Source organism: Tympanuchus pallidicinctus, unplaced genomic scaffold (genome assembly GCF_026119805.1).
Source record: "Tympanuchus pallidicinctus isolate F22 unplaced genomic scaffold, pur_lepc_1.0 scaffold10, whole genome shotgun sequence".
In the NCBI taxonomy this organism is placed as follows: Eukaryota; Metazoa; Chordata; class Aves; order Galliformes; family Phasianidae; genus Tympanuchus; species Tympanuchus pallidicinctus.
Window position 1 is genome coordinate 8,832,183 of NW_026294619.1, and position 25,731 is coordinate 8,857,913.

The following is a 25,731-nucleotide window of genomic DNA, read 5'->3' on the forward strand; positions in this document are numbered from 1 at the left end:
ACCACAATACAAATATTTTACTGTGGATTCTATAATGCAAACTGCAAGGATTCGTCATCTAATATTTTCTGGGCCCATGAGCCTCCTAACAGTATAACCTTACTTTGTTGAGCAGCATGCCATTTTGGCCCTCCAGTGCACCATCTGAAATCAAAGTTAAACCATCATTTATCAGTTTAATTAGTAACATGCTTGACATTTTCTACTTGATTTTTTTAAGAGTAGCTTGTGGCAGAAAGTGAGAAAAAAAAGCATTCAGCTGCCCTTTCCCTGTGACCAAGAGACTGAAATAGTAACAAATTCATGTCTGCAAACTTACTTTGACTCTCAAAGTTCTTAATCCACTACACTAAAGTAGAAATTTATAGTTAATGAGGCTTTCTTTCCCAATTGGGTTTGCAAAACTAACAGAAACCCTCAACTCAGCATTTTTAACACCTATTTTCTGACCATTCTAAGCAATAATGATGTTTTATGCAAAAAGGGAGCCAAACAACATGCTTTATATACTAATTTACCTCACTTAACAGAATACATAAGACACAGAGCAATTTGTTTTTTATTCACCTAGTCTTCACGGAGACCAGAACAACCATAAGTTAAAGCTGTAGACATTAAGACATAAAAATAAGTACATTTTAGAAACAGGTTAAAATAGATACAATTCATGTGACTTGTATAATTGCAAGTGAATGCACAACATTATACTTAGTTGTGAATTGAGCAGATTCAGTAAAACGTCTGCAACGCAACGGAAGGTTTTAAGACCTAGTCATAACAAATTAGATACACATAAAACCAGTAATGCTACAGAAGAGGACATATATGAAATAAACTCTGGTAGTTCTACCAAAATACATATATTAATGAAGTAATTCTGACAACTGCTAAAAGACATTCATGTCATATCTGAACTAAGGACAGGAAAGTGTTCAGCCATGCATATGAAAGTATCCTTTAGAAGAAATTTCCTAAATAGTTATGCTATAAAAAATATATGAAATCCTGTTTGAGCAGAAAGTGGCAACATTGACAGCAGCTAACAAAGTATCAGATAGGACTGTTAAAAAACTGCAGAATCTTTTGCAAGAATGAAAAAAGTGATGTAGGAAAGCATTACCTAGTATTTAAGAAATATTTTTGCATTCATGCATTTCATTTTAGCATGCTTTCTCTAAACGTTTCTACTTTAAAAAAAAAAAAAAAGAATCACTCAAATTCAGTGCTCTGCTTCCTCAAATTAATCTCCTCAAAATTAGAAACACATCCGCATATTTATTTCAGGAAGTATTTGCACTAATATGCTGAAAAACAGCTTTCAATATAACACATTCTAATTAACATAATCCATTTCATTTCTATTCTTGTGCCTTAGGCATCGGAAAGCAACGCTGCACAAATAACAGGTGGTATTCAGAAGAGTGAAAATTATCAAGATTAAATGATGAAAGCACTTACCCTATGAAAAATGCTTTCCTGACGGCCAATAGCAGAGTAAACTAACAAAAAGGCTGAGTGACTCCCATTTTACTATCTATCCACTTAGGAAGGTTAGTCACCAACAACAGTTATATCCAAGTCCCAGTACAAATAAATAATAGATCTACCAAGATCGTCAGAACATCTATTTGCTGTATAGTAGCTCAGTGTTTTCAAAAAGAACTTCCATAATTCTATCTTTTATTCTCAATTGATATTGAGCTACTGCAGTTTTTAGGTGACTGTTCTTTAGCCAGATAGTATATTAGCTTCATGTTTTAAAAAGTTTTTGTACATACATTAATTCATATGTATTTCCTACTATAACTTAGATGACAAGAGCCCTATAAACTGAGGTTCACTGCTTCTGTGCTTAACTTGCCACCACTTAGGCTGTGAATCATTGCAATCATAGCGGAATGTTTGTTCAGTTCTTCCTTCTGTAATTTTACAAGTGCTTCTTTTTCTTCCAAGCGTACTTCCAATTGGGATTTTTGAACTTCCAGAGAAGATGCCTGCAGAAACAGCCAAAATGTTACTATTCACTCCATCATTAACTGAAAAAACATACAAACACAGTAAAAGCTAAGTAGTCTGGTGATGAGTTTAAGCAAGCAATTAATTACAACTTTGTTTCAGAAATACTTTCTTCAGGTGTACATTTGGTGTACATGGACGTTTTACAGCAACTGATGCACTTCAAAACATTGCATACCAATGGGATGCACTAAACCCCACTTTATCATTCTTCTACTTAAGTAACAAAAATGTTCACAGTTCATCCATCCATGTTTCATTTCAGTCCACACACTGATAAATATTTACCAAGAGGATGGGAAGTATTTGCTGTATACTACATAGCATTGTCCTAGGGAGTGGGAATACTGTAAATGCTTTGACAGACTGCATACTTCTTTGTGATTACTGATTAGCTTTTATGTAAAATGAACCACACATTATCCTGTTAACTTCGAAGTATGGCCAAACTGGTCTCTATTTCTGCTTTGAGAGAAGACATTCTTTTTCTTGGAGATGAAAATTAAATGTTTTATTAGAATTTCAAAGATCAAGAAAATCAGAAGTGTTTTGGTACATCCCTATGCAGTATCCTAATGCAGACTGCAAGAAAGGGGAAGGAAAAAAACAGTAACAAAAAAACAACAAATAACTCAGATTTTATATATATAATAACTCTACTCACAGTAGACAACTAGAAACTGAAGAGGAATGTGCTGTTTACTTACTTAATATTGCACCAGTTTTTTTTTCTTTCCAAATACAATGTAGACTATGTTTCGCACAGCCCTTAGACTCTGACTTTGCTCTTAAATTCAAGCTCAGCTATTAGAAACTCAAAAGTTATATAATTAAGAGTTCATTCTTCTTCACTATAGGGTCAATTCTAGTTTTATTGAATCATTTCGAAACCGAAATAATGATTATTCAGCTCTATCAGTCATATAGATACTTAAAACTCCAGTCTCTAGCGTGCAGGTGGAAATAATTCCTTACTTTAATACTCAGTTCCTTCCTCGCTTGTTCTGTTTTGCTCAACTCCTTTCTAAGAACATCAACAGTTTCTTCCATATTGTTTTTTTCTTTCTGTTGAGCTTTCAGTTTTTCTTCCAGAACTTTCATTTTCTGTTGCAAGCCTTACAAAAAACAACATGTTAAAACACCAGTTGTCCATCTTAAAAAAGAGATACTGTATTGCCTCAGAAACAAGTATATACACATTTTTAGTACTGAACATAGCTGCTAATAAGTGCACTACTGAGTGCCACCTACTGCTAAGTTTTAGCAGTTGCTTTTTGGTACTTGCTGAAGAGTTAAATTGAACTCTTTCAAGTTGCGATTCCCACAGAAAATGGGTCTAAATGGACATGCTGTGAAGAGAAAGCACAAATCATGCTGTGTATGGATTTAGTGAAATCAATATAGTCTTGGAAAAAATATATTTATATAGTCTTGCAAAAATATATCTATATTTTCTTAAATACACAAAGATATATCTGTCTCATCAACTGTCAAATTATGCATGGCTGGCTACCTTTTAGATTTACAGGTTACTAAGAAAAACATTGCTGCTTTTCTACAGCACATAACAGCATCTTTTAAATTGAGCTTTGTAGGTATAATGATTTTTTAGTTAAATGACTTACTTGCTATTTTGCTATCTCTATCATGTAGCTGTTGCTGTAGTTGTTTTCTATGTTCTTCAGATTCTACCAACTGTGCAGCAGTCCTAATATTGAAGAGAGAAATTTTTAATTCCCAAAGCAAAATACATCACCATTTCTTTGCTCTAAGAAGCTAAAATGATTTTCACATCATTTGTAACTCTCGTCAGGAGCTTAAAAATCAAATCAACAAAAAGGTGAATTTGCAGGGTGTGAGCCCAGTCTTTTTCTTTTTTCCCCTCCCATGAAAATTATTTATCTCCCTTAATCTAAGACAATGTAGAAATTTCTGGAAATGTTTCTTTTTCCTACAGCCTAGACTGTTGCTCTTGATTACAGCCACAAGACATTCAAGATCACATGGCAGAAATGAAATGACCTTTCAACCTGAGTCAGAATTCACTGCCATTAGTGACTGACAATACAGGCTTCTAGCTCTTGGTACGCTCCTGAATTGACAATGCCACTACTAAAACCTTGTTTCAGGTAAGTGTTATCTATGTGCACACATCTGTGCATAAGGATTTTGTGATACTACACTAAACATTTCCAAACAACTGTGCAACATGCAGGAAAAAAAATGAAGTGTCAAAAGACCTCACTGTAGCTCATACATAAGTTTGCTGCAGTCTTTACTAGTTAGAATAATATTTAGATCTTACAAAATATATAGGCACTGTCATCCGCCAGCGTTACAGCTGTAACCCAAGCACTTCAAACTCCATTAAGTTAATTTACTGTCTCCATTGCTAGCTAGCTTCTAAGGCATATTCCATCTAACTTCTAAGGCATATTCCATCTCCCATTTACCCCATTTAGGTGACACCTATTGTTATTCTTGCTGGCCTGTTTATCCACTTTCTTATCTGCAGCCTCTGGCAACAAGAGGGGAAAAGGATAGTTCAGTCTGTTTTATGTAACTAATCAAGAGTATTTATACAGCAACTGCTATCCCATTTGGCTTAAAAAAGGAAGATCCTTCTCAGAACACTTCCCCAATTATACTCAGCTGCATATTGCTCCAATGAAAGTAGGCGCCCACATTTATTCACAAGCAAATGCATCTCAATGAAAGTTTTCCATTTGAATCAGAACTCAAGGCAGAAGTCAAGAGCAGTCCCAGTCACAGGCAAGAAGCTGGAAGGATGAAGTGAACTTTGAAATCAAGGGTAGCACTTTATCTCTGAAGTGAATATAGGGTCTGATGGTAAGCATATTTTAAAAACGTGTTCTGCAAAATTAAGTATCAAACAAAAGTTCTCAAATAAGAGCCCTACTTATTTAGCTAAGAGGGTGAAAGATACACCAAGTCTCTATCTTAAGCCATCAGAAAGAAAAAAAGTTATAATTTGTTCTCAACAAGAAAGAAGTAGCGCTAGCTTTATAGTTGAAGCACCAAGGATGGAATGTCAGTCATCCCTATTTCTAGTATAATTTTAAAGTGTATTAATTTATTAGGTTCTCTCCCCCCTCGCCTTGTCCCTATTCTCTTTTTCTTCCAGAAAACAGAATCACAGAATTGTAGGGGTTGGAAGGGACCTCTAGAGATCATTGATCCAACCCTTCTGTTAAAGGTTGTTTGACAAAAAGGAATATGTGAAAATCTTGGCTCACAACAACATTTAAGAATTCAGTAACTACCAAGACACTCTCTCCTCCCCTCCAATAAAAACCCACTCCCAAAATGACTTCATTTGTTTTTTAAATTCCTACTGTTGCTGCAGTCTGTAGGGATCCCCTCCTGCTCTGAACCAACACAAGAGAAAAAATCACAGAAATCACTAATACAGATTCTCATCTAATATACACATAGAAAATCACTCTGAAGGATCTATTACTTCTTCTAGCTACACTTAGAATCATTTAATGGTTTGGGTTGGAAGGGACCTTCACAATTACTTAGTTCCAACCACCTGCTATAGGCAGGGACACCTCATACTACAGGTTGCTCAAAGTCCCCATCCAGAAAGGCCTAGAATGCTTCCAATGAGGGGGCATCCACAACCTTGCTGGGCAACCTGTTCCAGTCTCACTACTGTCATAGTAAACAATTTCTTCGTAATATCTAATCTAAATCTATCCTCTTCCAGTTTAAAACTATTTCCCAATGTCCTGTTGCTACCTTCCCTTGTAAAAAGTCCCTCCCCAGCTTTCCTGTAGGCCCCTTTCAGGTACTGGAAGGGCATTGTAAGGTCTACTCAGAGCCTTCTCCTCTCCAGGCTGAACAGCTGCAACTCTCTTAGCCTGTCCTCACAGGGGAGGTGCTTCAGCCCTCAGATTATCTTTACAGCTCTCCTTTGGAGCTGCTCCAACAACTCCATGTTACTCTTGTGTTGGAGGCCCCAGAACTGAAAGCAGTACTCCAGATACGGTCTCACGAGAGCAGAGTAGAAGGGCAGAATCACCTCCCTCAACCTGCTGGTCACACTTCTCTGGATGCAACCCAGGATATGGTTGGCCTTCTGGGCTGCAAGCACACATTGTTGGCTCATATTGAATCTCTCATCAATTGACAACCTCTAATCTTCCTCCTCAGGGCTGCTCTCAAGCCATTCTTCACCCAACCTGCATCTGTACTTGAGACTGCCTCAACCCAGGTGCAGGACCTTGCACTTGGCTTTGTTAAACTTCAGGGACCCATCTCTCAAGCCGATCCAGGCCACTCTGGATGGCATCCCTTCCCTTTGGTGCATCAACTGCACCATTCAGCTCAGTGTCATCTGCAAACTTGCTGAGGGTACACTCAAACCCACTGTCCATGTCACTTACAGAGATGTTAAATAAAACCGGTCCCAACAGCGATCCCTGAGGAACGCCACTCATCACCGGTCTCCACCTGAACACCGAGACAATGACTGTAATGGTGCGACCATCCAGTCAATTCCTTATCCAGCCAACAGTCTATCCATCAAATCCTTTTTTTTTTCAGTTTGGTGACCATGATGTCATGTCAGACAGTACCAAACGCTTTTGCACAGGTAGATGGCATCAGTTGCTCTTCCTTTAGCCACTGATGCTGTAACTCCATCACAAAAGGCCACCAAGTTAGTCAGCCATGACTTACCCTTGGTGAAACTATGTTGGTTAACAACAATCACCTTGTTTTTATTTTCCATGAGCCCTAGCAGGGCCTTCAAGACGATCCGCTCCATGATCTTGCCAAACACAGAAGTGAGACTGACTGGCCTGTGCTTCCCTGGATATTACTTTTTTCCCTTCTTGAAATATGTTTCCCCTTTTCCAGTCAGTGGGAATTTCACCAGACTGCCATGACCTTTCAAATATGATGGATAATAGACCTCTAATATTCTACTTGAAGCACAGATAATTGACAAATTGAATGCTGAAGTGCTATTTAATTTTACTGTTTTTCTTTAATTTGCTTAGAGACTGAACCTAACTTACCTGTCATTCTGCTGCTTCAGTGATTCATTTTGTTTCTTCATTGCTTCAATTTCCTTATTTAGGGAATTGCATGTAATCTGTAGATCTTTATGTTGTCTTTCAGTTGTTTCATACCTACAAATAAATTAGAGGCTTATGGTTGAAGATAAGTGCTTTTGAAAAGCTTTTAGTTTAATAGTTTGTAAAAAAAATACTTGACTTCTCTTGTTCAGCCATTCCACTCAAGTTAAAAACAAGACACATTTTTTAAATGTACATTCTTGGGGGGAAAAAAAAAAGCTTCATTAATTATTATTGATCTTCCCTCCTTCCTCCAGCATAAAATTCTTCAAGAATAAAAAAAAAACAAAAAACCAAAAAAACCCCAACAGAGACGTATTTAAATGTTCGATATGAACCAAATGTTACAAATAAACTTTTTGTAGTCACTTTTTTTTAAGAGATCCTCTGAGATACTTTTCAGTTCTACAGTGCTCAAGTTTCTGGAACTTGAAAATACTGAAGATGGTGCAAAGTGCAATTTACAAAAGTTTGAGGCACATCTCATGCTCAAAGCAAATCACTTTACTACTTTCCGAAAGGAAAACTCTCTCCTCCCATGTCAGCTTTCTGGTTATGTTTAACGAACAGCACTTAAAGTCTGCAGATTAAGAAAGCAAGTTTTTACTTTATAAAACCAGTGTAAAAATCACTAAGCTATTTTATTCCAACTTTGGGAATTTACAGCTTTTACATAATAGATTAAAAGATGCTTTCTTCCAAACAATTGCTCATAGAGCATACAATTGAATACAACTCAAGGAAGGAGGAACTTCCACAGGGACTACACCAGATGTATGCATCTCATCCATTATGGATTTTCCTGAACAAATATTTTTCCTCCTTGAATGACTATTATTGGCAGAGATATAACTTCAAAATTTCCAATACAATTCCTGCACCTGTTGTAAAGCAAGTAAACTGCTCTCAATTTTACCAGCTTCTTTGCCTTGCTGACACCTAGTGATGAAAACAACTCATGTAAGTTGAGATGCCAAAGCTCTTTTGAGCCTTTATTCTTCCTAAGCATGTTATTTCTCCATTAAAAATTTCTACCCTTACGTACTTTTTATTTCTCCCATGCCTTAGGTGTTTTTTAGCCTGAAATCCAGAGGAAATAATGCTTATAAATAATTTAAGACACACACAGTACATCTTTCCTCCCTACATCACTTGATTTCAGTCAGGCTTACTACAGAAGCAATCAAACATACAAACTCCTACATTAAACAAACATATTTTGCTGACTGTTTCTCTAGACAGTTTATAGCATGTCATCAAGACAGCATAAAAGGTAAAGAAAGAAGCAAAGAGCAGGCTGTAGAACCATTAGAAATTAAGCTCTGTTGGTTTGTTTTAGAAAGCAATACACAAAATTCTTGTCATTCCCTGAATTAGATCTTCAACATATACTACTTCAGTTCTCATCCAGTTTAACCAGGCCATTGAGGACCTTCATCATTCTAGCTGAATATTTCAAATTTCCTTTAAGATCCTGAGCTTCTTACCTCTGAAGAAGATCAACTGATGATTTTTTTAGCATTTCATGTTCCTCAGCAACTGTTTGTAATTTCCTGTTGTGTTGAAAGAGCTGTTCAATATCAGTCTGTGCCCTTTCAGATTCTACCTGCTGAGCTTTCAGCAAAACATTAAGTTCTTCATTTTTTCGTTCTGCGTCCTTCAGCATTGCAGCAAGAGTTCGGGCCTTTCAGTGGAAAACATCCCCCAAGAGAAAAAGCAATTACAAACATTTCTGTCTTATAAATTATGTCTTAATAGGCATATTTGAGGTCATACATCTAACACTAAAATGCCATCAGCTACGTTAAGAAAATAGTTTATGTCTCCTAGTAGTAAATACAAATTAATTAATTCATTCTAATTTCCTTCAGCTCCCTCTATAGCCAGTGCTAGAAGTGAAGAAAAAAAAGAAAGTAAAATATGATATGGTTTAGCCATGGCTTCCATAATTTGCAACCCAAATTATCAAATCTTTATTTGAATAACAGAAATTATGAACCTTCAAAGCACACCTCAAATAAAGCTTGCATCACTGCAGTATATATTTGAGAGTTAGTCTTCGTATGAAATGACAAGTAGTTAAAAGGCACAAACAGTAAACCATTCATCAAGTACCAGTAATATTTACATAGAATACTAATTAGTGGTTTTATTCATTTTTAAATTTACTACCATTAAATAACACTAATGGCTAACAAATGTTCACGTACAGTAAGATGGTTTTGTTGGCTTCTAATATGGAAGGGCATTAAAAAAAGAGTTCCAAAGAAACATCTCGTTTTTCTTTGCATTGTTACAATGAAAATTAAGATTGTCCTAATTTTTAAGTATAGGTTAGTTAAACAGTATAGAGTTTCCACATGTGCAAATACAGTCAAAGCTACCCAGACAGTCTTTACTTTGCCCCAAAACACTGGGGAAATGGTTTTAAGTTGAAGGGGGGAAGATTTAAGTTGGATGTCAAGGGGAAGTTCTTTACCAAGAGAGTGGTGAGGTGCTGGAAGAGGCTGCCCAGAAAGGCTGTGGATGCCTTGGCACTGGAGGTGTTCAAGGCCTTGGATGGGGCACTGGGCAGCCTGGTCTAGTATTAGATATGGAGTTTAGCAGCCCTGTCTGCTGCAGAGGGCTTGGAACTTCATGATCCTTGAGGTCCCTTCCAACCCAGGCCATTCTATGATTCTATGATACCAGAATCCCAGAAGGAGATCACACTCACCTCAGATTCTGCCTGAGCCCTTTGACATCGGTACTGGGCCATCAGTCTGTCAGCCTGAGCCAGAGCCAGAGCCTTTGCTTCCAAAAGGTCTTGAAGCCGAGTTTCCTTTGACTGTGCAAAGGAAGAATGTTATTCATTAACATAATCTGAATCTACCAACAGCATCGTATCCATACACATTAGGTTGTACTCACAGCTAATGACGAAAGCTTCTGCTCATAGATATCCATTATGTCAGAAATCCTCACGTCAGTGATTGGTTCCTTAACCTGTGGAAACGTTTTGCAATTACTGCTACTATAAATCTGCATTTACTTGGACAGATAATGTGTCTGAAAAGCTTAGTTTTGTGAACTTTAATCTGTCCACTAGAGGTTTTTTTAATTTTATATTAATCTCTGAGACCGACTACTTAATTATATTCATTTGACTCTTGCAGAAAGCCTGTAAAATAAATTTACTAGGGTGAAGATTACTCATCTTCAGAGGCAGAGGCCTATCAAGTCAAATCAATCATATACTATGAAAAGATAATATAATGACTGTAACTTTGTTCCTATTCTTTGCTACTGGTCTATTCTTTGCTGCAGAATTAGCAATCCCCTCATAGAACATTTGCCTCAATATCAACAACCAAAAATGCAAAGATGAAAATACTGTTCACAATACACAGCCTTCTCAGCATTCAGACCATCAGAAAAGATTGAAGCTCTGAAAGAATACTAACTGGAACAAAAATTGTTAGTTTAATCCATCAAATTACTAGAGGAGTACTTCACATGTATTGTTCAAGAAGTCAATTAGTTCATTAGAATATGCCCGAGTCAAATAAGTATGCAACTGGGTAACTTTAGGATTTTTTTTTCCCTTAGGCAGTACTATAATAATGCCAATTTTGAGCAGGCATTCATGTGCTCTCTCCTGGGACTAAGTGTAAGCTATTTCTCTGTTCATAAAATGGACACCTATTAAAAATGTACCCTCTCTGCACTGTTTTGAACCATTGTGCAAGATATATACTTCTGAGCATATTAATAGTAGCTCCCACATAGCTCCAGTTTCTTTTCCTGCTTGCAAAGATGCAGTAACACATAAAAGCACATAGAACTGACTACAAGAAAAGCTTCTGTAAGTTCCCTTCATTTTCTCTCCGCAGTAATACTACTGAAAGTGATTCATATGTTTTTATACATATTTGAGCCTCGTGGAACACTGATGAAGCATCAGGTATTTTAAGTGATCATGTAAACTAATTTTTAATTAATGCACTGTTAAAGGAAAGTTCTACTACTTAGAAGGCCTAAGAAAAGATTCATTGAACACTAATGTTTTCTCTACTTCAAAAACTTAAAGAGCTGCATGAGCTGTCACAAGACTGGGAGCTGCTGCATGTAATGCCATTAGGTACTTTGTGCTGACTTCCATTAATGCATACAGAGCCACGCACTTAGGAAGGGGGAACTCCCTGTACACACCCCACCAACTCCAGCTACTTGCAACTATATCTGACACCTACCTCCACACCCAGCATTTAGGAAAGGGGTGGGAAACCCAATCAGAGAAGGGAATTCCAACAAGGGAGCCCAACTTACAATACTTCACAAAGAAACATCACTGACTTCTGCTCAGGAGCTCAGTAGAACTCTTAAAAACGTAGGAACATAAACTGAGCTCAACTGATATACACACTGTAGCCTAACACTCTGATTAAAAACAGTCAAATATGTAGCAAAGATAACATAAAATTATACTAACTTCTAGTCCAGAATGAAGTTTTTGTATTAATTCCTGAACACTTGAAGTTGTGGATTCATCACCATTAGCACAAGATGAAGAACTCCTCACTGTAACGTTGCTGATCAAGGGTGACTGCAGTTGGATTCTTTTTGATGCGTGTTCTTTTTCCTGTTGTCTGTAAGCATTATTTGCAGCAATGCTTTCACCAAGCCTGTGAAAACATGACTGATATTAAAAACAATCTGCTTCAAATACTGCTGCAAGGATTGAAGACGAGAAATATTTCACAGCATAATTAACTTATCTTTCATTGAAAAGACAGACTAGAGAAATAATTACATTTGAATTATCACACAAACTTGAGAAAAGTTAATCCTGAGGTACAGAAGTCACTATTATACTGTCAAGGATCCGCTGTTAGTTGTGTACCAGTCAGTACCACCTCCTCCAGCCTCTAAAACCACTACTGTCTCTTACCTTGAGATTAGGAGGAAATGACAATTTTTCTTAAAGTTTCTGTCTCATATAAACTGGAAGTAATAACTCAAGAAACGTGAGCATCACTAAGGTTATAAAAACATCAAATCTTATCAGGTTATCACAAAAATAAACTTACACTATAGCAGGAAAATCTGGTAAGGGTGCAGCCTCAAACAATATTCTAAGTCCTACTTGGACTTGTTCTCTGTAGTCTGACGTTAAAGCAAACGTCAAAGGTGTAATCAAGCGCTGATCCTAAACAAGAAACTATTTTGGTCAGCACAATACATAACAGTCAAAAACAACAACAACAAAAAACAACCCCAGACATCACAATACCAAGGCCTACAAGAACAGACACAAATCTACCCTTCTAAGTACTGCTCTTCTACATTTCAGAACGCTAAGATTAATGAAAGGATTTAAAAAAGAAAAACACACTTCACATTTTGAAGTGTTTAGAAATTTGTTTTCTGTAGTCAGCATGACCCATAAAGAGACTACATAATTCCTTCAAATTTTCATCTGCTTGATTTTCATCATAAAGAGTCACAAGCTTAAGTTTTATGAGGATTTTCCGATAACTTTGAAACTCTCACTGTAAAAAATTCCCATTCTTCAAAGAAAACTCTTCCAAACAATATGAAATGCTTGATTATCCAGATTATTTTCTATCTACAGAGCAAACATCTTGACCAACAGAAACCAAATACTGTGCAAAGTCACAGAGTAGGTGGATATGTTTCATGCTAAATAACCTCAGAAGCTATTCAACTACATAGCTGTGTTAACTTTTTCTTATCCCTCACTACCCTCAAACCACAATCCTAATGTGGCTTTAGAAGGATAATTCTTAACAGGCAACTGAAATATTTCACGTGCTTTACTGAAATAAGAGATGTAATAGCAAATTAGTCTTGTTTTAGAAGAATTAACAAGATTAAGTTCTCAATCTTTAAGAACTGTAGCTTTTCCCTAAAATTTTTAGCGTGACAGAGATAAGCATGAAAAAAGATTCAGAGCTAGAATGACTAGAGCTCCAAAATACTTTCCCTCACAGATACCCTTTATAAGACATTCTACTTTATAAGACGCTTTAAATTCATACCTGTAGGATTTTGTAGAAGCTGACTTCCATACCAGGCACATCCTGCTTCAGTCTGCTCATAAGATCAAGTGTTTTCAAAATAATATCAGCAGCAAGTTTGCTTTTAGATACACAAAAGCGAAGTGGAAAAAAGGCAAACAAATTTGTCAGATCAGCACTGATAAATAAATTAAGACAAAGCAAACATGTACCTTCATAAATAAACCATCTCTAGCAAGGCATGAGTGCCAATACCATGAGAGATCATTCAGCTCCTTAGATGCTCTGTTGAGCTTTTCCAGCATACTGTGGATAGCAGTGAAGCTTAAAGCACTTTCACCTTGAAAGTAAAGAGGTTTTAATCACAGGTCAATTTATTTTATTGGGAATATAACTATTAGTTTTATTGACATTCAAGTCAATGACTCTGAACTGAAGGGATGTGTTTTCTGTTCTTTTGGTTTTTTTTTCCCCCACTGCAACCATAGCTTCCTTCTTTCCCCAGTACTGGTGGATGATATTGTTTCTGAAAAGCAACAACTCAGATAAACTTGTGGATGAGGTTTAAAAATCACTGTACCACATAAATGGAACTCCAACCTACACACAAAACAATACCAGAATGTTTAGGCTAGGTTTATTCATTGAACTGACTAGCATGTTACATCCTATTGGTATAAAAATACTAAATTTGATTTTAAAACAGTGTAGACTTATTTGCATTTAAATAGTAATTTCAACTATGGTATACTTTCTACTAGAACAATATCACAACTCTCAAAAAAGTCTATGTAAATTAAATTTTAGATAAATTTTTGTGCTCACCACATTTTAGAGTCCACTACCTTGGTCCCAAAACCAGCATCAATCCCACTATAGGTAAACTGGTGTTCAATTAGAGACACACATTGGCTGGCAGTCAGGAGCTTTGAGGCATGCATTTTCAGTACGTCGTCTCTGCACAGCAGTAGGCTGAGTTAAGAATAAAACTTTATCTATGCTTAGGTTTTGGCATCATAAGGCCCTATTTTAATAATAAAAGAGAAGCTAGCATATCAAAGCACGATACGCTAAAAAAATGCTTTTGAAGCCCAATTACATAAACCTCTCAGGTTTATGTGTGTCTTAACACACATATCAAGCGTTCAACTGTTCTGTTCAACTGTTCAGCTAAAAAAAAGCATGCACTTGGAAACAGACAGCCAAGGAAACTACAATAATATGAGTTGCATAAAGAAGATGAACAAGAGGGATTGAACAACCAGTACCTAAAAAAAGGACTAGTTCTAAGGGAGAGCCAGTCAAGACTCTTCTTCACAGAATTCAGCTGAGATGCCAGACTACATCCTGCAGTTGTGTTCTCCTTATTTCATTACACCAAATTCAGAAAAGCAACACAGAAGCAGAAGGTAGCATGTTTCTCAAGGAATTCATAGCTAGATTCTTGAACATGACTTGATATATTTGCTTACTCACCAAACTCACCCCAAATCTGGTCCAAATCCTGTCACAGAAAGGAGGTTAGATTGAAAAACTGCTCTTAAATTCTAATGAAAGAAGTCCCATTAAAAACAGGGAGTATAAAACGAAACAATTTCACATCATTCTTCCTCTTGCTTCACTGATGAAAACTGTCACCAGTTTTGGCTGGACACTGCAATGGACTTAGCTAGACCAAAATATTACACCGATTAAGAAGAAGCCCACCCAAAAGCCTCTTGTAATTTCAGTAGAAAACACTCATTTTTTAATCTGTAAAGTGCTTCTATACTGTTGAACAATCACCGTGTTTTATTTGGAATCCCTGTACTGCACAATAATTTCACAGCAATTATAAAGCTACTAAGGGTCCTTCAAGATGACAGTCCTAAGTAAGATTAGTACAGTTATTGCCATTAACAGCTGTTAGAGTGACCCAAGATGGATATTTCTTCTAATGCCTTAGAGCAGATGATAGTGGAGAAGTAATAAATTAGCAGACAATAGGCACATAAAAAAGGATATCTGTGAGAACGTTAATAGCCTTGACCATTCTTTCACACTTTTTCTTCACTAACAGCTCATCCACAATCTGTTCTGGCATCTGAAGATGATCAAGAAGAACAGGCAGCAAAAGATCCACAAAGTGTTCAGCTGAGGCACTGTTCCCACTACTAACAACATCCTGTAATAAACAAATCTTATGTCAATATTTAGAACTACATAATAAAGAAGACAAGTCGACTCTACTCCTTGTATTCAAGCTTGTATTCAAGTTTTCCCAGACTATTTCTATTTCAGGTTTAAGACTTATGATCAGTATCATACTGGAGAATCAAGTTTAACAAATAATGCTGGAAAAACAGAAACTCACTTCTACAAGTCCTTGAAAACAAGTACTGAATAGTTTTGTTTCTACTTCATGAACAGCCAACATAATTTTCAGAAAAGATATCTTTCTAATACAGTCCTCAAAATATATTTCTAATGTGCTTAAAAACAGATGTTTGATAAAGTATGGAATTTTAAAAACATTTCTGGTATATTTTTACGTCCCGTTTTTCAAGTAAAACACTAATAAATACTTAAAAATTGATCAAAGCAAAACTGTAACAGCTAAGTAGCACTTTAAGCTCAATCATTAGCGTTCATACCTCAAAGACCTCTTTGAATAGCTGCAGTGCTAGAACTGAACAGTCTTCAGAGCCTTCCAATGGTTGGTTTGACAAATGCACCAATGCAACAGATGGTTCAAAAGTCTTTGAGCGAGTCACAAATCTGGTATTTCCAGAGACTGGCAAGCCAGATGGTTCCAGTATTGCCTGCCGCAGGGTATGACGCAGTTCTACCACAGAACAGAAGGCAAGCAGCAGTTCTAAGATCTGTATGAAGTGAATGAAAGAGTTCAAATACTTCTAAACCAGCTACTCATATAAAAATTGCAACTCCCGTGGCACAAATCTAAGAGATATCTAAGTTATAAACAATTGCTCTTGACATTTTAGAATTCTATGAAGGATATTTTTTCTGTGAAGTCAAGTCAGCAGCACAGTCCATTAGACTAGTCATTAAAAATAATTTTAAAAAAGGACCAACTGCTCTCTAATTACTCCTCAGTCGTAGAAATGCTATTCTGAGATACAGACAGATAGCCGTGAGATGAAGACCCCTGGAAAGCTCCATGTCAACACATTTCTCAATTATAACCAATAATCAACAAAAAAAATCCATACATAGAAACATTAGCTTTCATCATTTACTATGATGCAAAAATGCTTTGATTAGAAAAGTTTAAGATTGGTCAACATATATCTTTGAAACATTTTCAGGACAAATCATATTTTAGCATTTAGCACCACGTAGCCAATGTTTTAATTATGTAGAGTGGTAGTGAGACAAAGTTGAATGCAATAGAGAAATGCTTAACCCAATGTGACATCAAATTGTCCAAATACTGTGGAATAATGTGTTTCTAAGCTTTTAGAACTACTAGGAAATAAATACCAAGCAAACAAAAACAAAAACAAACAAACAAACAAAAAAAAAACCAACAACCAATAACCCACAAATAAACAAATTCAACCATAAAGTCTTTTAAGAATTAGATTTAAGCTGATAAACACTGTAGGGTCAATAAAGAGTCCTTATGTCAATTTACTTCATTATCAGTTCTCACACACAAGGAATCTATTTATGGCTTCAGATGTGGAACTATATTATGACTTGTACCCTCTTGGTCTTCTTATGAAGTACCTTAGATAATGAATCTGGATCCTTTCCATGAAGGAGATCTAATACTTGACCAAGGCATGAGGTGAAGTGCTCATATCTACAGCACAAATGGAAGCAAAGATGGAAAAAAATAATTTAGTATCAATAATTTGGTATCAATATCTAATAATGTTCAAGTAATGAATACCTGAGTCCAATTTTCTTTTTACCCCCAAACACTTCAAGCACAGTAATGGTGTAGTTTCAATGCAATATAAGCTAAATTTTAAAAATATTCTCAGAATTAGAACAAGTATTTTTACTGCTAGAGATTTGGATTGAAGTTCAGCAACTAAGTTTGGCTAGCAGAATGTGCAGAACCAGTAGACAAGCATTTCACATAACAACTCTGTGACGCCCTGCAGGAAAATTCTTATCACTTTGCCAGCACTACTACACTTCAAAATATTGAAGGACTATAAAAAAAAAAAGGCATGATAGCTATTCATCAGATTGTCTGACCACCAATACTGACCAAAGAATTACTGAACACAATCATTAAACATTTCTTAAGCAGCAATTAAAGCGCAGGTTTTAATTCATGCTTCTGTGTAAAACAGGTAACACAAGAACCCTTTAGCTTCGGATAGAGCAGATACTCATCTAGTAACACTCAAGAAGCAACCATGAATTTTTAATGAAGCCATACCTGCTAAGATAATCTGCAACTTTGGGGTTTTTCAGAAGATCCATAAGTAGATCAACAGAGTATTTTCTTGTTAGAGTACCATCTCCATTTACAACAATATTGAATATTAACTGAAAAGTCTGATGGATATTCCGTGCATGAAAGAGCTGAAAGGAAAAATAAAATTACGCATGTGAACATGCTTTGCTTGCTCAGGTTTCTTGCATATAAAAATTAGCTAGAATTATTTTCTGAGTTTGGCCAATAGATTTACCAACAACTTGAAAATAAAACTGATTTCAAAATATCACTTACTTTTTCTCCTACTTCTTCATTTAAAGTCAGGCTTGATAATATTGAAAGTGCAAATACAACCACAGTCAAACTGCTGTGCGCCAGGAAACTTATTAAGGTACGATAGAAACTTTTCACGTTATTCTAAAACACACAGAAGCACAGGTATTAAAAATTGTATTTTGTTCTGTAAGAGCACCAAACTTACATATTGCAAATATTTATAAACAAGAGATACAAATAATGAATAACACAGAAATATGCCATGACAAATGTTCTCTAGGAAATTTATTTTAGTGCTCTTCTACTGCACAGAGGATGACATCAGTGACTAAATTCTCTGTTGAATTTGTTGAATTTGTGTAGGATAGAATGAAAAAAATAGGAAGGAATTACATCATTATTTTACAGGCTGATGAGAAAATCACGTTGCTAACATCTCCAACATAAAGCAACCACTGAAAATTAACCCTATCTCCTATCTGCTCTTTGAACAGACTTGGACATAGTTATTTCCTTTTTTGTCCTGCATTTGTTCCAAGGTAAGTAGTACAACGTTCAGTGCCATGTAGACGAGTTTGTATTCCTCCACTGAGGAAATAAGCTGTTTGCATTGACTAATGAACAGACACACTGCATAGATCAGATTTGGATGTGTATTTGAAGATTCAAAGGTCCTGACCACTAAAAGATCAGTGGTATTTTATTGATTTATCTTTTGAAAGAGCAAGTCTCTTTCCAGGCCAAACTTATTACAGCTTAGAATAAATATATATACTATAACAACATTTAGTAGTTCTTCTAAGGAAGAGATACTCAAACATCAGGTTCACCTTTTGCTTGTAGAGAACAGCTGGAATAACTGAATGCATAATGCAAGCCTGTGCAACAACACAGCAACAAAAAACAAGAGAACACACAGCTTTCAGTTCTACTGATTGTATCCTCTAATGTGAGAGAAATATTCACCGTTGTTTGACAAAACAGTGAACAACAAGGTCAGGATTATTACTGCTGCAAAAAAGAGCTCAGTGAAGTAACTCACTGTCACCCGTAAGTCAGAGGATCACTCCACTAAAACAAAAGACTTACCAAAGATTTTATGTGAGTTTGAATAGATAAGTTGTGACGACAGAGATTTGCCAGAAGTCCTAAGCATGGTATTGTTAGCTCATCTTCTGTGGACTGACTTAAAAGAAAAATCCGGAGGTTTAAACAAAGATGTTTTCATTAAAGCATCCAGAGATTAGTTACAGTAAAATTGCTTTTTTTGTGTATGTAAGTTACCATTCTTCCAAGAAAAGTGCAACTAACATTTGCAGACCCCAGACTTCAGGCAGATTTTAACTGAGCTTAAGAGGAAGAACAAGTATCAAAATAAATGCTATCAGAGGTCCTTTATTGCCAGTGTCTAACAGTCATTGGACTTGCACAAAATTTGTATTATTCTAGAAGAAGGATGTTTACAGTGACAAGAATGATTTTTTTTTTTTTAGCTTTTGTCTTCGTTAGCTCACCCTGAGCTAAGAAGCCAATTAATATTCAGCCACCTAAAGTTGCACAGCCATAACATTAACAACCTTTAAAATGTGTTCCAGAAACATCTCTGGCAACTTCAGAGCAAAAATATCATAGCACCCTCTGCAGACCATGTTAGTGCAATAGGCTCATGGGCTTCAGAAAGGTTAGAAACCTAGCTAGGTATTTCCCATGAGCAAAGATAAGTGAACACAAACTTACACATGATGCATTAGAAATGAAATCAGTTCGTTGACGTTGGCACCAGTGCAAAAGACGGGAACGTTGTAGGTTAGCCTCTGTAGCAACTGAATACTCTGAGGAAATAAAGAGCTACTCACATGCCTTTCCATCAGAATCTCACTGAAAAATGTTAATTAAGTACATAAGGTATTTTCTTACAGCTGAAACTAAATAGAGACATAAAGCACGACAAATCAATTCATTTTTCAATTGTAATGTTAACATCACAATTACGCATGCTGCTGCAAGCACACTGAGTAATATCCTACCACACTGATCTCCACGTACTTAATAAAAGACCAAACATATTAGTGAGGTTTTATTTTGGCAGAGAGGCAACTTAAGCCCATCCAATTCTCCCCTTTTTCCTCATCAGTCAATTCTCCATTCTGTCAGTGAAAGACCTAGAAGTTTCACAAAAAATCCAAAAGCACTTTGCAGCCTCTAGCAGGAATTATGTTTATAGTAAAACAGGTGTGTTGTAAGGACTGCCAACAGATCTAATGATAGTACTGTCTTTCATCCAGGATTATTGGGCATATAACTTATTTAAATGTGACATGAGTATACTCAGACATGACAAAAACCACAGCATAGCTAAGGATAGCAGCTGAAATAAAATCTTACTGCGTAGAATAGCTGACATAAGAGTTTAAAGGTCTTATAAATGGGTTATTTGGTGGCTACAAAATCTTTTCCCTTGACTGACAAGTCAAGTGGGGTTCTTAAAGCTTCTGGAACTCCTAGTACTTTGAGAAATATGCAAAACATTAGAAAAGTTGCACTGCACTGGATGCTTGACTAATCTTCCCACTGAGTAAGGGCAATGTAGCTGATAGCAAACTACTTTTTTTTTTCTTTTTTTTTTTTTTCTTTCCATATGCAGAAAAGAGATGTGACCACAGATGGCCAGCAAATACATGCTGAAAGCTGAAACCTACGTGTGAGAAAACCTGTATGTATTTAAGGGGGGGTAGGGGGGAGCACAACTTTATTGTTTAGCACACAGAAATTATAGGTGCAAGTTGGTGAAACTGGAGATGTAACATACTCACTGAAAATAAATAAATGAAGCAATAATATAATGATGTCTGCACTAGGCTCCTAAAAGGAGGCTTCCATTAGCACAGTCCCTTTTATTCGACAGCAGATACCACTGACTAAAGAGAAGGAGGCACATACACTCTGCAAACCTCCAGAGAGCCAGCAGCCACAGCCCTTTGCTCCTTCACAATTGCCAACCTACTGATTAGACAAAACAATATTCAAATTTTTGTTAGGAACCTTAGAATGAATAAAAAATAAAATGAAAAACAGAATGAAAAATAAGCTTCCAAGCTCTCAATCAGTAGTGTCACACAGTAGAAGCTTCCAATTTAAAAATGTTTTCTCTTTTTTTCTTCAAATGTATTAGAACAGGTAAGAAGCACAAGCAATATTGCAGACAGAATACATAGAATCTGCAGTGCTAAAATCCTGTCACACTAGACTCACACAGCAAACAAAACATCCAGCTTGTCTACTTTTACTCAGTAAGCAAACATTAAACATTAATTCCTGTTACCTGTAATAAGACTGGATCACTAAGATTAGTAGAACTTCGATGAACCACTCCTGCCAGCACACTGGTCAGACTATAGGTATCCCGAAGAGCTTCTCTTGTCTCATTGTCTGAAGCTAGAATATAAGAAATATTTAAGAACAAACAAACAAACAAAAAAAACCCACCAACCCACAATCATATGTAACAGCAAAAGCAATTATCATTTTAGCAACTGATCTAAGCATAACCTAAAGTCTTTCATCAGTTTTCCATAATATATTTCACAAATAATTACAAACCACAGCTCCTATACACTTGAATCTCCACCTCACTTCTGAACTTACAGTCAGTTAAGACCTTTCCTTGAAATGTTTGGACAGTGAAGAAAGCATCCATCTCCTCCCAACAAAGTTTAAGCTTTATCTGAAATCTTGAATCCTGCATTTGAGAAGCTTTAAAGCTCAAAATCAACGACATTAGTTTCCTCCTTCATGCCAAGATAGGCAAGCAAACTAAAACTAATAACTTGATAAGGTTATATAGCAACAGTAATACAAAAAAAATCTGTTCTGCTTAGACTCAGAAAAGACATAGCCAACAAGGAACTCAGATAAAACAACAGATCAATTGGAGGAGAACTGATTCTTAAAGTTTTCCAGAATCCAAGAGGTTGGGAAATACATTTATGAAGCCCAACAATGTATCATTTTACAGTAATCATTTAAAAAGAGAAGATAAACAATGGGTCATCCTAAACAACTTAAATCTCAAAGAACTACCCATATCTAACAAGAAAGCCTAAGTTGAGGGATAAGAGAATTTTTTCCCCATACATATAACCTACATATGCCATTATGGTGAGCACAGAGTTCCATCGTTCAATGAAGAAGTCACACTTCTATGAAAGAAAATCAACCCCACCAAACAAGTGAAAGGCTCTAGGATCTGTTTTCTAACTGGGAAACTTGAAGCATGTGGGCCTACGACAATTCTGACAAATATGAAACACTGTCATTCACAATAATGATTTCACATCTGTTTTGAACAGTGGTTTAACACCTTTATCTGATCTTGAATGTATTGTCTAGTGGATCAGGCAAGCACTTGAAAAGCTCCTTATTTTTCATACCTTTGGTTTTTCTAAGAAGTTCATCACACATGCCACAGAATCAACACCTGCCTTGTCTTCTCTTTCTAAGACCGAAGATTTCATGTTAAAATGCAAACCTTACCTAGCTGTGATAGTAAAGTCACCAAAGACAATGTCAGAGAAGGATCTATATTAGCGTCCTCGAGGAGTTCTACTAGGCAATTAAGACATTCACTTGGTAGAATCTGGTTGGAAGCAAATAATCTTGTAAGCTTCAGTCCTGAGATTACCTGGAGATAAAAAGGAGAAAAAACTTACTTAACTGCTAGGTCTCATTCCTCTGTATGCATCTCTGGTACTTCAACTCAATAACCTCTTTTCTGAAGAACTGGACTGAAATACAAAGGTTTTATTCCGCTTGAAGATAAGTCGTAATAGATTGGTGCTGTTTTGTGAGAACTCTATGCTTATAATGAAAAATGGAATCCTGAGTCAAAGAAAAGCCCATTTAAAGGGATATTAAAAGTAATAGACCTGCATATAATTGGACTTGTGTTATATATGCATGATAGAACAATATAACTTTTTTTTTTTCCCATATCCTCTGTGTACTCTTCTACAATAGATCAGAGAAGGAAGTTAACTGCAGAATCACTGAAGTTGGAAAAGATTATGAATGGTATATCCTGTCTGACAAACCTGATTTTGTTCTACGACAAGATGACCTGCTTAGTGGACAGAGGTAAGGCTGTCGATGTGGTCTACCTGGACTTCAGTAAAGCCTTTGACACTGTCCCCCACAACATCCTCATGGAGAAGCTGGCTGCCCATTGTTTGGATGGGCATATGCTCTGCTTGGTGAAATACCAGCTGGATGGCTGAGCCCAAAGAGTTATGGTCAATGAAGTTAAATCCAGTTGGTGGCTGGTAACAAGCAGTGTCAATCAGGACTCAGCAGTGGGGCTGCTTCTGTTCAACACCTTTATTGATGATCTTGATGAGGGGATTGAGGTGAACCCTCAGTAAGTTTGCAGGTGACACCAAGTTGGGAGGGAGCGTTGATCTGCCAGAGGGGAGGAAAGCACCTACAGAGGGATCTGTATCAATGGGATTGATAACTGGATCGATGGGCCAAGGTAAACAATAAGAGTTTCAATAGGGCCAATTATCAGGTCCTGCATTTTGGTCACAACGACCCCGGGCAACTCTACAGGCTTGGGAAGGAGTGGCTAGAAAGCTGCCTGTCAGAAAGGGACCTTGGTGTACCAATGAACAGTCAGCTGAATACGAGCCAGCAGTGTGCCCAGGTGGCCAAGAAGGTCAAAGGCTTGTACCATAAATGGTGTGATGAGCAGAACTAGGGAAGTAATCCTGCCCCTGTACTTAGCTTTAGTGTAGGTCCCACCTTGAGTACTGTGTTCAGTTTTGGGCACCTCAATAAAGAAAGAGGTGCTGGAGCAGGTTCAGAGAAGGGCAACAATGCTTGTGAAGGGCTTGGGGAATATCCCCCTATTCCCTATGAGACTGAAGGAACTGGGAAAGAAAAGGCTGAGGAGAGACCTTATTGTTCTCTTCAAATACTTGAAAGCTGATTGCAGCAAGAACAGAGTTGGTCTCTTCTCACTGGTGACAGGATGAGGAGAAATGGCCTCATGCTGTGCCAGAGTAAGTTTAGGTTGGATATGAGGAAAAACTTCCTTACATAAACGGTTGTTAAGCACTGGAGTAGGCTCCCCAGGGAGGTGGTTGAGTCACCACCTCTGAATGTGTTTAAAAACCATTTGGATGTGGTGCTCAGGAACATGATTTAGCAGAGGGTTGTTAGAGTTAGGATAGTATGGTTAGGTTGCGGGTAGACTTAATAATCTTGAAGGTCCATTCCAACCTGAGCAATTCTACGTAGTCCAACAATCAATCCATTGCCACCATACACACACTAATCATGTTCCTCAGTGCCACATCTACACAGTTCTTGAAGGGCTAAGCCAAATAACATCTTCTATATTGATGTTTTAGTAACTATAATTTTTAAGAAAATCTGTATTTGAGAAAGGTAATGCAGATGAAGCAGCTCCGTCACTGTCCCAGTCACTCACCACAGTACAATGCCAGCTGTAAGGGCTGCATCAGGACAGCAAAAGGTATGGGTGGCTACAGCAGCTGGCATCTGTGAATACACATCACTTGAAACCGGCTAAAGGCAGGTACAAGGCAAGTTCATCGCTCGAACTGTATTTTTAAGCTGGGAAATCAGAATGATCTTCATGGGCCAGAGAGTAGAAGCATGCCTTACTTCTGTGAATAGCACACACATATGTAAACATCCAGTACGTCTGTGTGCATGTACATACAAAAACAGCATAAAACGCTATGATAAAGGACAAAGTAATAGTACGAGGGACAGAAATAAGCTGTTTCTCCCTCCCCCGCCCCGCAGGAGACAACCCCGACAGGGGGTTTCTCAGTCTCCACCCGCTGAGCCGAGAGGGAGGCCGCGGCCGCCTCGAGGCTGAGTCGACCGAGCCCACGGCAGTTCGGAGCCCAGGCCGACCGCCAAGAAGTGGAGCCAGCCGCGGCCGGCCACTGAACAGTGCCGAGAAGAGCCGCTCACGCCCGAGAGAACGAACACCGCGGCCAACCCCTCGCTCGGACCAAGGCGCTCCGCTCTCACCTCCAGGCTGCGCTGGACCAGAGCAGCGTTGGACGGCGTCTTAGCAGCCCGGTACTGCGTGGCTGCCAGGAGCAGGGACTTCATACAACCTGAAGCATCCATAACACCCCGAAACGTTCCCTCAGAGGCGCGAGCGGCATACCCCATTCGTACTTCCCGCCGCCGCCGCCATTTTAACGGCAGCGCCCACTGAACGGGAGCGCCCGCCTACCCGCGGGGCACGGCGGGAGGCAGCGCCGCCATCTTCCTGCCGGAGGCACGGAATGGGAGTGGCAGGGGCGGTGCCGTGGTGTGTTCTGTCGTGCTGTGTCGTGAGGTATTTCTGTCGGGATGGACGTTAGTTTGCCTGAGTAAAAGCTGTAGTGTTGCGTGCAGTTAAACATGGAGCTGCTGTGTGTTACCGCAGTCTGACACAAATGATAGCCCAGTTTCAGGCTCTGCAATGTACAGGGACACCTACAGCTAGGTCATGTTGCTCAAAGCCCCGTCCAGCCTCACGTTGATTGTCTCCAGGGATGGGGCAGCCACCACCTCTTTGGGCAACCTCATCACCTTCATTGCAAAAAACTTCTTTTGTCCAACCTAAATGCTTTTAGTTTGAAACCATTTCCCCTTGTCCTGACACAACAGACCCTGCTAAGGAAAGTCCTTCAATAAACAGTAAAGATACATAATAAGAAATAAGTCTATCTGGTATTAATAAGAAATCTAACTGATATTACTAATACAAATACAAATTGACATAGTTGAAATACTACCCATATATCCCCACTAAGAAGTAACATCACGAACAAAATAACAATTTAGAAGTTTAAAGCATCAAATGATGTCAATGGAATTTTTATTGCGT

At 37.6% G+C, this 25,731-nt stretch overlaps 2 protein-coding genes across 6 annotated transcripts in view; one reads left to right on the forward strand and one right to left on the reverse strand.

Moving 5' to 3' along the window:
• Positions 1–25,731, forward strand: part of LOC128091853 (uncharacterized) — a 265,583-nt gene that overhangs the window by 4,715 nt on the left and 235,137 nt on the right. For 2 of the 5 annotated variants that reach the window (XM_052705256.1, XM_052705247.1), the window contains one exon: positions 3,974–4,145. In XM_052705256.1, the coding sequence (XP_052561216.1) occupies positions 3,974–4,078 (105 nt within the window). In that variant the 3' untranslated portion in view covers positions 4,079–4,145. Of the gene's footprint in view, positions 1–3,973; positions 4,146–10,996; positions 12,384–20,463; positions 20,533–22,835; positions 24,977–25,731 lie in introns of those variants that run through there. The other 3 variants (XR_008211530.1, XR_008211531.1, XR_008211532.1) reach the window with 3 other exon arrangements.
• On the reverse strand, positions 542–25,028 carry CIP2A (cellular inhibitor of PP2A). The gene is made up of 21 exons (XM_052705366.1): positions 24,882–25,028; positions 22,353–22,500; positions 21,142–21,254; positions 19,557–19,651; positions 18,909–19,005; positions 17,838–17,960; positions 17,544–17,689; positions 16,877–16,952; positions 15,778–16,005; positions 15,149–15,308; positions 13,970–14,111; positions 13,166–13,265; positions 12,194–12,312; positions 11,596–11,788; positions 10,035–10,109; positions 9,841–9,951; positions 8,612–8,808; positions 7,065–7,178; positions 3,642–3,724; positions 2,992–3,131; positions 542–1,994 (listed from the first exon to the last, which is right to left on the reverse strand). Exons 1-21 carry the CDS (start codon positions 25,026–25,028, stop codon positions 1,824–1,826), a joined length of 2,778 nt encoding a protein of 925 aa, XP_052561326.1. The 3' UTR covers positions 542–1,823.

Excerpts from the sequence above, each read along its gene's own strand:
- CIP2A (XM_052705366.1), bottom strand. The coding sequence starts at position 25,028 with ATGGGGTATGCCGCTCGCGCCTCTGAGGGAACGTTTCGGGGTGTTATG. Across the intron at positions 22,501-24,881 it reads TGGTCCAGCGCAGCCTGGAG|GTAATCTCAGGACTGAAGCT; the intron begins GTGAGAGCGGAG and ends TTTTATCTCCAG. Across the intron at positions 19,652-21,141 it reads GTGATCCAGTCTTATTACAG|AGTATTCAGTTGCTACAGAG; the intron begins GTAACAGGAATT and ends TTATTTCCTCAG.